Source organism: Phaethon lepturus, unplaced genomic scaffold (genome assembly GCF_000687285.1).
Source record: "Phaethon lepturus isolate BGI_N335 unplaced genomic scaffold, ASM68728v1 scaffold3586, whole genome shotgun sequence".
NCBI classification, from domain to species: Eukaryota; Metazoa; Chordata; class Aves; order Phaethontiformes; family Phaethontidae; genus Phaethon; species Phaethon lepturus.
This window is the reverse complement of record NW_010546801.1, coordinates 140,363-153,425: the sequence shown is the minus strand read 5'-3', so window position 1 is coordinate 153,425 and position 13,063 is coordinate 140,363. Positions and strand designations below refer to the sequence as shown.

Here is a 13,063-nt window from a genome sequence, read left to right as displayed (position 1 = left end):
AGCAGGTTGGCACATGATGACACACATAAGCCTCCAGACACTTGGCAATGAGGTGGAACTGTCCTGGACCTCTTTGAAACTGAAGCCAAGTTGCTCGAGGACATCTACCAACCTGGCAGGCCTGGCACAGGGTTGCCCGCTACCCAGTCCGTATTCCCTTATGACTGACTTACCTGTAGTTGGTATACGTACTCTCAAACACGGCCCTGATCCTTTGATGTTTAAGAACACATTCAGCTGTTTGTTTTTCAGTTCTCTTTTTTCATCCCTAGCAAAGATTATGAATTATAATTTTTATATAAATGCAAGAGAGCTAAGAAAGTTTAGTTTTCTGTATTTATAGAAATTTTTCTTGAGGGCCAGAAGAGCTTAGCAACTCTTAACTAAAATGCTAGGAAGAACTCAGTACTCTCTCAGAATATCTATACAAGAGAAGGCATAATTCAGTCATTTTATGCCATAAGATGCTCTGAGATCTAATACCATAGTAGCCCTAAACCATGTTTTGTTAAAATTCCATTTAGAAAAAGGAGTGACCACTTCAGAATTTAGGGTCTAATTTTGACTTGCATCAGAAGTACCAAAAGAAGAAAGAACTTGGAGCCATTCTTAAACTAGGATTGCAGAAGTAGTAGTTGCAAAAGAGTTTTGCACCTCTCTGCTGCATCCTATTTCACCCCTGTGAAAAGTGCTGGCGTGCCATGCCCTTACCTCTGTGGCAAAGGAAGATAACCTTGCTTTACTGCTATTGTACATCCAGCTTTGGTTTTGTAGTGAAATAGATATTTGTGTCTGAAGTGGCAGACCGGGGGACTTCAACCTCAAACATTTGTGGAAAAAAATACCAAGCTAGTAAAACAGAAAAAGCATCTAACTTGACAGATGAGATACAGGTATTAGTAATAGGCAGTACTAAACATCTCTAGCCATCATTACATAGGAACAGCTTTAAATATAATTTCTGTCATACCAATTAAAAAAGAATTGAGTTCTTTGGTTCAGAGAGTCATAACTCACAGGTTGCATAGTTTTTGAGCTAAGCAATCATTTTCATTATTTTAAAGCAATTAGGCCTGTGAAGGAGAAATGACATTGTCTAAAGGTTGGAGTGCTAGACTAGGATTGTTCTCGGACCTAGTATCTCAGCTGTGCCACCACTTTGCTGGGGTGACCTGTTCAAGCAACTTAATTACATTATCTCTAAGTTGTACCTAATGCTGAAGACTTTCATAAACATGCATAAAAACGGGGAGATACAGATGACATTAAGATGTGAGAACTGTCTGTTATTAGCAGCAATAGAATAGAATATGACATCTAGATAGTTTGTTTTGAGAATGTAGAATGGAGGAGAAAGCAAAGGGATAACTACAGAGAAAGCAGTGGCACTGGAGGTTGGAAAAAGTCTATGAGGACTGGTGACAAACTTTAATAATGGAACAATATAACAACATTCTTAATGACTTCTATACTACTACAAACCTCTTAGTACAATGATGATTTTAAAAGATCTTCTAAAATGTGAAGGAATGATTTGTGACTGGCTGGGATATTTACGTCCTTGACTTTCTAAAATAATCTTCCAATCAAGCAGATTGGTGCTTTTCTGTACTGCAGCACAAATGAAATAAGAAAACTGCCTTTTGGTGTCAAAGAAAACACTGTGTATCTGATCAGTAGATTGCAAGAAGATTTAGATTTACAATGTTATCCAGAAAACCCTATGCATTTGTAATACATTTAGCATGTACATACTGTCTAAGAAAATGTGATGCATTTCCACAATCGTTTTAGGGGTTTGAATAGTAATCTTTTTGGGGAGTTAGGTTGTAAGATGCAATTAACTCCTCCTCAGATCATTGGAAGCTACTCATGTCCCCTGATGATAGAATAACAGTACCTTAAAAGCACAAATATATGAAACTCAACTTGGCATTCTCCTGTGAGCTGCAGTAAACTCAGAGTAGGAAAATAAAAAAAAAAATCAAGTGTAGGAAAAGTTGACTACAAATGCCTTTTACGTAGCTCTACCTGTTTCTCTGTGTTCCAGTGCCATCTAGTGGAACAAGTAGATTTTACAGCAGTTCAGTAATTCTTTAATTAGTTGACTGTTGCAGTGTTCTGAATGTGCAAACCTGTTAGTATTACCATCATCGTCATCACTTTCTGTAGATTTCTTTCTAATGTATATATATTTCTGACTCTCCGAATACCAGTCACTGTAATGTTTCATTAATTGTACTCACTATACAGCCCACTGTAATGGGAAGTAACCTTTTGTCGCATATTATAGTAAAATGTGTGCACAGATAAGTGCTCCAAAACTTCATAAAGACACAGGGGATTTTGAAGAGCTGTTCTTAACATTAACAGGCTATAATCATGGCTCTGGCTGCATTCTTGAAAGCATCTCTGTCATTGCTAGTCAACATGTTAATGGGAATAGCTGTTGTAGATGTGCAGTGGGTAAGCAGGGCTATTACTGGTTTGCTGGGAATATGAGACAGGTATCATGGCAGTAATAGGGGAGCAGGTGGTTTTGTTGAAGCAGTGTTTTCAGTCCTGTAAAACCAAGGTGGAGAAGCAGGAGGTGACACGACAACCAAAATCATCAGTGCATACGTGTCTGTGAATGCTTGTGCAAGCAGAAGGTTTCTCTCATCACTCCTGCAAATATACCGTGATCAGAAGGAGGGTTTGTGACAGTCTTTTCTGTAAGCTCTGTTCTGTACTGGTACAAAGCCAGTACTCTCCAGTGTTTATTGGAGCGAGTACATAAATAGCATATGGCTGCTTGCTGCTGCAACATACTGCTGAAAGGAGATCAGCAGCATTTTTAAATGGAGTCTGCAATTTGATTTTGGATGTAATGGATTCTTTCTGTACAACTGACATTAGAGTGACTTTATATCCGTACTAATGTAGCAACTTTGTAGAATCCTCTATTTTGACTCTGTCTTAAAATCCAGTCTCTTGTTTCTTATGGTTTCAGTGACAAACTGTTAATGAGTCCTTTCTCTGAGCTGTGTTTTGTTCTACATTCCAGGCACAGCTGATAGCTCAGTCAATTGGTCAGGCTTTCAGTGTGGCTTACCAAGAGTTTTTAAGAGCCAATGGAATTAACCCAGAGGATCTCAGTCAGAAAGAATACAGTGACATCATCAGTACCCAAGAGATGTACAATGATGATCTCATACACTTTTCCAACTCCGAAAACTGCAAAGAGGTAAACTAGTTTTGGAATTTCATTTTGGATTGATCCATTTTTTCAGAGGAATTCAGTTCTCATGGAAGTATCTTTTGGCATTTTAAGGATGACTTTCCATCTCAAGATGTGTTTGTTGCTTCATCAATACTGTGCTAACTAAAAGAAGCTTTGTAAGTTTTTAGAATTTCTTCTTTACATTTTCAAGGTCTTTCTGCTTCCATTGATCAAAACAGTTAAAAAACACCACCATTTACATCTGAAGAGAGAAGCTCTGTCCTATTCATAGTACACAGTGTAAGGTGGTTTTATGTTTTACCAATGTATTGATACAGAAAGAGAGATGACAATCCACTTCAATGCAATTAAAGCAATGTAAGTGATTTCTTACTGAATAGATACAAGGACAACAAGTCCAGGGTGCTGTGGCACTGAACAGGCCAATTTCTCTTCTGCTATTAGAACACCAGCAAAACTGCCACGTGAAATGGAGTTTCACACTCACGATGTATGAAAAGGCAAGAATTTCCCTTAAGGGCCCCAAATATGTAATGGATTGTTTCTGTACAACAGCCATATATTTCACATTTTACATTTCATACCGAAGTGTCTGTAATCTGGGGCGTTCCAACCCAGAATGTGGCAAGCGCAGTTGCACGCAGGTTCTGCTTCGTCTTATGTTGCTGCAGCGTGATAGGGATTTGGCCCATGTTCCAAAGGTCAGAGTTTCTATGCCGAGTCCTAAAGCAATCTTACTTTGAGATGAACTGCAACTTGCTTAATCCTTCAGTCACAGCTTTCCTACTTAAACTCATTTCTTCTAGCATTACCAGCTCTTTTGTACAGCATATGTGTTCTTGGGAAGACAGCATTTTTCACCTATACCTGCAGATAGAAAGGTTATGATTTGATGTGTAGTTTTATATATCTGCAGTCACTAGATACCAATAAAGTGTTTTCATGTGCATATAAGCATGACAAAATATTTCTCTTGCAGCAAACAAGGGAAAATTCAGTTGAATAAATCTTGGTTTAATTTAGAATCAGAACAGAAAAATACAGATGTGTCACATTTTAAAGTGATTTAAAAGGTCATTATTTTTGTTGTACCTTTGTTTCTAATTGGTTTATGAATGTTTGAACAATGACAGAGTTGTCGCATACTGGTTGGTTCAAAGCCTTGATAGATAGCTTCAACAAAAGTCATCTGGCCTTTGTGATTCCCGTAAGTACAGATGTCCCTGTCCTTCCACATTTGAAAGAAACTTATTCCCTGTATTTTGTTGAAGAGTACGTTCTCCACTTAAACTCTTACTCCTCTTCTGTAAAAGACAGATATGCTATGATTACTGAACAGTTAACATCACCATATTTGAGGAGAAGTCATCATTTAACTTGCATCAGCAAATCCGGGATCTTAGCTGAACATGCTAGGCACAAATATATTCAATAATGTTAATAATAACAACAACAACAACAATAATAAAGAGACCCTTGTCTGAAAATAAGGACAGAAAAACCCTGAGATCAAGAGGCAACCTAAGCAGCGATGGCAGAAGTGGAGCTGAACTCAAACCCATGTTCCAGGCACTGCCATAGCCACAAAACATTACAGCCTCCCCTGGCTGCCAGGTTGCAAGAAGGATAAAAACTTCTTTGGCATTCATTCATTTGGTATTCAGTTCCACCACTTTCTATAGAGTTAACCAATGTGTTAGTTTCTTGCTTATTATAAGGACCTGTATGACCTTCAACAAACAAGTGGAGGATACCCCTGAAAAGAAATAGGTATGTGTTACACAGTTTTAACAGCATTTTTGAAGTCATGCTACTACGTAATAGCAAATAATACAATTCTTTTTGTAATTTGTAAGTATTATTCAGGAATAACTGTGATGCTAGTGCTCAAATAAGATGAATCAAAGCAAAAACTTTTTTTTTTTTTTAATTGCAGCTCCAGATAGAAAAACAGAAGGGAGAAATCCTTGGGGTAGTGATTGTGGAATCTGGATGGGGATCCATTCTACCCACTGTTATCCTGGCTAACATGATGAATGGAGGCCCTGCAGCTCGTTCAGGAAAACTAAGCATCGGAGACCAAATTATGTCCATTAATGGGACCAGTTTAGTTGGTCTACCTCTTGCAACATGCCAAGGGATCATAAAGGTACCCCAAACTTACAACTATATTCTGTAGAATGTAAGCCAGCAGAGATGTAATATTCTGACAAAGCAACCCTGTAGTTTTCCAGCAGATATTTTTCTTATTGCTGGGGAAAAAAAAAAGTAATCTGTCGTTAACAAAAAGTAGAATTAGAAACAGATTCAGAGGCTATAATGTACAGAAATTTAGGGCTGGAGAATTTGACTGCAGCTTTGTTACTGGACTGTAACAAACGAGGCCAGGTCTGAAAAACCTGCCTAAATGAAGTTACTTAGCTGTCTTCAAAGTTTCAGGCTTCCCCACAGCCTCCAAATTAAAATCTGAGGATTGAAATCTACTATGCTTCTTTGGGCTCCATGGAGATGAAATGGATGGAGGCTGGTAGACTGCAGGACAGATCAAGTGAGTATATGAAGATTCCCTAGACACAGTGGAATCTCAGAATGCATTATCTTTAGTCACTGAGACTAAATCTAATGTCTGTGCAGATTTACCAAGAGCAGCAGCAGTAGGAAATTAATTGGCCAGTTGCTAGTAAAAGGCAAGCAGTAGTCAGTTTTGGTTTTTCTTCAAAACTTTCTTGAAGTTTCTGTAGTAATTAAAGGCAAAGTTTCGACATGTGTTGTTGGGCAAATAGCTTGGGAAGGAACATAAACAGGGAAATGTATCTCTTAAGTTAACAACAGATTTCTATTAACCCTAGCTGTTCTTTCTCAGATCAGCTGCTTTACACTCTTGCAACTAGGAAGCCACTAATGAAAGAGCAATAAGGGAATAATAGCCATGTCAGAAATACTAACTTTTGGACTATCTTACAGGGTCTCAAGAATCAGACGCAAGTCAAACTGAACATTGTCAGCTGTCCTCCTGTTACTACTGTCCTCATAAAACGGCCAGATTTAAAATACCAGCTGGGCTTCAGTGTACAGAATGGAATTGTAAGTGTCTCTGTTCAGTGATTGGTTTGGATTTTTTTTTTTTTACTTTTTTTCTTTCAAGAAACATGCTGAAGCACCGAAAAAATCCTTGCACATGACCTCACTTTTTGTACTGTGATCCCTTAATTAATCAAAACCTTATAATCACATTCTGAGTAATATAATGCAAATGGACAATACCAGGAGAACAAGTACTGTCATTCTGGAGGGATTTTCGTACATAATACAGCCACAAGATTTATATTCCAGATTGTTTGGTGCAATATCTGGATCAGTTAATTAATGTATAACTCTGTCATTAGTGTGCCAGAGTTGCAAGTTAAACAGTTATTCTGAAATAGTTTTTTCCAATTATAACATTCTAATCTTAGTGCTGATCCTGTTTCTCTTTTTTAAATTTCAGCACACACTCACTAAGACTTCATTTTTCTTCCAGTGTGCATAAGTTATTTGGATCACATGGTGGTGGGCAAGGGAATGTAATTGTGACCTCCTCTAGTTAAAACTAAACACCTCTCACTACAAGTAATTGTATAGGTTGTGGCCCAGGTATTGCTTCTCTGCATGCTGCAGTTTCCCTGCAATAACAGCAGTAAACAGGAGCATGAACGTGGCAAGTAACACTTACCTAGTGCAGCTGAGGGTCCTCCTCTTGTAGTTCTTCCTTCCCAAGCCGTTCTCTGACACCTTTCCAAAGCAAACTCCCAACACAACCAGCTCAGGTAGTCACCTGGCCTTTCTGGGGAGTGATACTAGCATTAGGGACTGTCTGTAGTACAGGACCATCACCATCTCCTCTTCCCCCAGTCTAGGAAAAAAAAATAATCAGGCTGCTCACACAGAAAACCACATCACAAAGGACTGTGGGCTCTGGTCCCCTGTTCTGTGAAACTCATCGATTGAAGTTGCCAGATTTCGGTTTGCCACCCTTGGAAGAGTAGCAGGTAACTCTATAGGATATGGTTTATGAGTCTTACTGTGCTCTCGCAAACAGATGGCTCATTAGTGGAATTTCATCTCTGCTAGCCATCTCTAAGTTATTATTGTACCTATGTTTTAAGTGTTCCTACCTAAGATGACACATCACATTGTGGTCACAGCAGAGGTTGGTCTAAAGAACACCGCTACAAGCCCTGCTCCAGCTGGAAGTGCTCTGGAATGATATCTACCCCCAGGTGACATCCTTTACAAGCAGAGATTTGAAGTATTTGTCATTTTGGGATTAATGCTCTGACACTTTGAATAGAGAGAGGGCTGTAAAAAAATACAGAAAAATCAGGTGTGTGGTATATTTCTGTCCTCCTTTACCTGTGCTTAATCCCCTTTCAGCTATGTGTACGTGTATGTTAAATGGGTACGGTTATTGCTGGTAGTTCACTCTGTTAGCAAATCCTGAGTCTTGGCATAAAAAGGATGAAAGGGATAGGATCTGGTTTTACAAGATCTCACAGAGAGTGCAGAGAACAGCACATAACACAGTATGAGGCATTGATTTATTTCCTAATTGGTATCCTTTGTAAATCTAGTACATTCAGCTGGTGCTATGATAAAAAGAGGGAAATATACTTAAGGAACAAAGAGCAATACTATAGTGTGTTTATCAATTCTTTTAGGAGGCCTGTCACAGCACTGGGGGGGTTGTGTCAGCGCTGGGGAAAAGAATCCGGCCAAGGTGGACTAGAAGCATATATCATGTCCTCACATGGACAGAGGCAGTTACGGAGTCTGTGAGACAATCTATTAATCTTGTCTCCGCTAATCATCTCCTACATAATTGGAGCCTTAGTTAAGTAAATTCTGCAGACTGGGGTTGTTTGTTTCATAGCGTGCTCGCTCCATCTACTGGTCCTTTGTCATATTCACCACACTGGATGGTCATAATTCATTCCAGCTAAACGAACTGGAACTACAAAGTTCACCAAATTCAGCATTACATTTCTCAGATAACAAAAAAAGAAAGCCTTGTAATACATCCCATTTATGAAGAGTCTGTGTGTGTTTGAATATGGAAAGCCAGCAACAAAAAGGAGAGACTGACACCTTTTGTTAGGCTGCTCTGGGCCCGTAAGTCCTTCCTCAGATAAAGTCTCTCTTACTTCACTTAATATTTGAAAATCCAACTCTGCCAAGTACGTGTCAATGGTAGAGTGACACTGAACTTTTAAAAAAGCAGTTTTGTAATTGCCAGCAATTGTTATAAATTATGACAGGATTCAGAAATAATATCCTTTTTCTTTGTTAGCTCAGCATTTGCACAGTGAAGAAATAAATAGCTTGCTGGAAGATGTATAATTAAATGTCTGCTACTGCTATGCCATTACCTCATTATGCATGCAGCTGGTACTTACCTGTGTGCCTCTTCTGATCAGTAGCAGTTTTGCGGTGGTTCCTTTTCACCCTGCCTATCATCTCATCTGTGCAGAATGTACAGCTATTGTGTTAGCGGATAGCCCATAAACAACCTGAACATACAAAAGTACTGTCTGAGCTGGGTTTTGCTTGCATAGGTTATCAGAAAGATGCAGAGATTGGGCTGCTGCAGGTGACTGTTTTCTCTGTTATGTATGGTTTAATTAACGCAAACCCTTAAGTTGTGGTTCATGGTGCACTAGCAGTGCCAGTTTTGAAAGTTTTAGTTAGGGAACAGCATAAATCAGAGTGTTAATATTGCAAAATTCCTCTTGCACTGATGACGCAAATACTCTTCATGGCGCTTGAAAGCTACTGATGTCATTTTACCATGTATTTATAAAAGGAATCTAAAATTTGAACTGTAAAACATTACAGAAAAAAAAAGAAATATTGCACATACATATGAAACAAGTATGAACGTTGTGTCATGTGGAGGTGAACATAAGGTCACCCATCAGCCACCTTCTGAAAATCATTAGGCTACACTTCTTTTAAAATTATGATACTTAAATACAAGTGGTCCTGTCACAGAATGGTAGGGGTTGGAAGGGACCTCTGAAGATCATCTAGTCCAAACCCCCTGCCAAGGCAGGATCACCCAGGGCAGGTTGCACAGGAACGTGTCCGGTTGGGTTTTGAAGGTCTCCACAGAAGGAGACTCCACAACCTCTCTGGGCAGCCTGTTCCAATGCTCCGTCACCCTCACAGTAAAGAAGTTTTTCCTCACATTGAGGTGGAACTTCCTGTGCTGCAGTTTGTGCCTATTGCCCCTCATCCTACCAGTGGGCACTACTGCAAAGAGACTGGCTCCATCTTCCTGACAGCCACCCTGCAGGTATTTATAGACATTGATAAGGTCCCCTCTCAGCCTTCTCTTCTCCAGACTAAACAGCCCCAGGTCTCTCAGCCTCTCCTCATACGAGAGATGTGCGAGTCCTTTAATCACCCTCGTAGCCCTCCGTTGGACTCTTTCCAAAAGTTCCCTGTCTCTCTTGAACTGGGGAGCCCAGAACTGGACACAATACTCCAGGTGAGGCCTCACCAGTGCAGAGTAGAGGGGAAGGATAACCTCTCTCGACCTGCTGGTCACACTCCTCTTAATGCACCTCAAGACACCATTGGCCCTCTTGGCCGCCTCTCTTATCATTTGTTGTTTCCTAGATTATGAAAAATCTGTGTAGTACCAGTTGTATTTTTACTGCTGATAAAGCACCACTCTCAGTCTAGATCTCAGACACTTTCCCTGAGAAGTGTATCTATCTATCTAATCTACCCCATCCCTAGCCTAGCACAGGTCTATCTAAAAAAGAAGTAAAACTCACTTAATGGAACAGTTTATTCTTTCTTCCTTGGCTTCGTTCATATTTAAACTATCTGGGGAAAATATGTACAGGGTTTAAATAGATTCATATAGGAGTGCGATGAGGAGACACCTGGTTTAATAGGTTATATTTGAGGCATGTGCACAGAATAACAGTTTGCCTTGCACTGTTCTACCTTTAATGTTTTGCTACACAGTGGGCAGCTGCAATAAAACTTACTGTGAAGCTACTGAATTTTCCTTTTTTTTTCCTTCAGTTTACACAGTAAGTGGAGTATAGGCTCTTGCTTACAAGAAGATTCAGATCCATCGTGCTTTATTTAATACTACTATAGCTGTTACCATGTTCAACAAGTATAGCAAGCTAAGCAATCCTGGCTGAATAGAATCCTATTTTCTTAGTGATATTGCTCAGCTTAAATTTGCCAGCCTAATCTGCCATAGCTCCACTGGCTGGAGACAAAAGCCTTAAGGCTGCTTTGAGTCAGCCACTTGCAAATACAGGAGCCATGTAAGTGTGTGTTTTGAGTACAGTGTATTTCTTTACATGGGCACTCTGTCTCCAGCTTAACACGATCTGTGAGGCTAGGCAGAGCCACTTGGGCTCCGTTTCTGCTTCTCTTTCTACCTCATCAAAATCGTTAGTACTTACAAAAAGGCAGCTGACTCCCTTCCCTGGAGAGGGATCGCATTCTTGAATGAAGATAAGAGACCACTTCCTATGTCTGAGGCTGTTGGAAGACATTCACTGATGGTATTAAAAGTGCTTTGAGAGCCACCCAATGACAGGTGCTCTGGATAGATATGCAAGCCATTATCTTTTCCTTTATGCCAGTGGGGTGAAAGGTCACATTTCCATTTGCTCTGAAAGCTTTTATTTCAGCTGCCAGGACTGTCCTTGTATTTTCTTTTATACTGTGAAAAATATATTTACAGTGTTTCTTTTGGCACATTCTGCTTTATGTGCTTTCAGATTACTACATAAAATCCCCAAGAGCAAGGGGCAAACTGTTACTCTAACAGCGAGTTGAATTGAGAAGCTTTCTAGAAGAGAGAAGATCTATGTAGCATAGCTTATCTTGTCAGCTACGTGATTAGAAGGCAGACCACCCGCAAAACAGTATTTTGTATGTATGTGACAAACGCAAGATGCAATTCTGTGAAGGGTCCTGATGGGGCCTCTAGCCATAAAGTCCATCAGAAATAGTTTATGAACCACAGCAGGTAAAACTCGGCCACTAACTATAAATCTCATTGCAGAAAGTCTTTTTTTCAGAAAGCTGAGAAAGACCTTTGATAAACCAAGAATAACTATTTATTTTCGCTCCCCGTATCAGACAACCTGAACTTTGAGTTAGAAGGGATTTCATTTTTTTATAGAATTGTTACTTGTGAAAAGGAATTTAAAGGAAACTGCTAGTGTCATACAGAAAAGATTCTGGTCAACCGCAAGCGATGTTTCACCTTCAGTATATTCCAGCTTGGCCATTGCCCCACATACTAGGTTTCTCAATTAGATCACAAACTCACTGGGGCACAAGCCACACCTTGTCATACTTGTATTTAGCACTGAGCAAATTACCAGGTCTCAGCAAGTAATAATTCTTGGTATATGATTCTAACCATTGACAGTAACTGCAGAAATGGCCATCACCGGATGCTCTAGCACGCCTTTCCTTTCCTCCAGAACCAGGGTTTTCTCGTAAACAAAAGGTAAATCTCAGCACTGCTAAGCTCTGCTCAGTTCCAGAGATGCAAGCTATACATTATCTGCCTTATGTGCAGCATGAGCTTAGTCTTCTGAAATAATTTACCAGTAATTACCACGATCTAATGTGCAACTGTCTAGTCTGTCAGGAGGGCCCGGTCATAGCACAGATACTGTTGCTGAGGAGGAAACATTCCTTGTACTAGAACTAGATGATTCTTTCTGCCTGTACCACGCATGATGTTGCAACCTCAGAATAATTTTAAGCAGCAGTATCTGCTGGCACTATGCCCGGTGAACGTAACTCTTCGTGTAGAATTATTCCACTATTGTAGGGGGCATAAAAGTTAAAACTTGTGCTCAGTTCTTTACTGCTACCTGCAGCTGCCAGTGAAACAGTGGCCTGACCTGCCTTCTTCATCCTAAGCTCCCTATGGCCAGCAGCACTGTAAAACACGGAGAACAGCCGTGGCTCTGGAGAGCAGAGTGCCCTTTTCCAGGCTGCAGAGGCACAGGAAACAAACTGTCATACTTGACTATGCTGAGACCAGCCTGTAAAAAGAAACAGAATTTGCACATTTCATAGACTCATAGAACAGCTTGGGTGGAAGAGACCTTTACAGATCATCTAGTCCAACCTCCCTGCCACAGGCAGGGACATCAGCCGCTAGATCAGGTTGCTCAAAGCCCCATCTCCAACCTGACCTCGTACACTTCCAGGGATGGGGCCTCCACAACTTCTCTGGGCATGCTGTTCCAGTGTCTCACCACCCTCATCATAAAACATTTCTTCATTCTATCTTTGAGATAGATTTTTCGTTATATCTTCGTGCCTCTTTTGACTGATTGCCAGCTTTCAGTATGAAAGGTCTGTATGGCGTCATCCTTTCCTTCAGCCAATGTAGCGTTTCTGCAGGGTTAAGGATTAAGCTTTATATAATTTCTTTTCTGTGTCTGTGAAAAAAATTGCTGTTGCAGATTAATTTTTACTCGAGTACTGTTTATATTTCCCATTATCCAGACAGAATAATGTGGTAGTTTGCAGAAAGAGTCTAGATGGCACAGTCAGAAATATTCATAGATCACTTTTTCCTCCTACCCCGACAGTACATAAAACTTCCCTCTTGGCCCTAACTCCACTCTTTTGCATGGCTGCTACCTGTATCACTATTAACCATTTGTATGTTCCCAGCCCATGAAAAAGAAAATAAAAATAGTAATTTGCAGGAATTTTGAAAAAAAAAAAAACAAAAACAGACTAACATTTCAAAACTCACAGTATTGCTTAATACTTTCCACAAGTATCTTCTGGAAT

At 39.9% G+C, this 13,063-nt stretch overlaps 1 protein-coding gene across 2 annotated transcripts in view; it reads left to right on the top strand.

Moving 5' to 3' along the window:
* Positions 1 to 13,063, top strand: part of APBA2 (amyloid beta (A4) precursor protein-binding, family A, member 2) — a 45,728-nt gene that overhangs the window by 29,731 nt on the left and 2,934 nt on the right. For both annotated transcript variants that reach the window (XM_010289422.1, XM_010289421.1), the window contains 3 exons: positions 3,047 to 3,226; positions 5,160 to 5,372; positions 6,188 to 6,307. In XM_010289422.1, the coding sequence (XP_010287724.1) occupies positions 3,047 to 3,226; positions 5,160 to 5,372; positions 6,188 to 6,307 (513 nt within the window). The remainder of the gene's footprint in view (positions 1 to 3,046; positions 3,227 to 5,159; positions 5,373 to 6,187; positions 6,308 to 13,063) is intronic.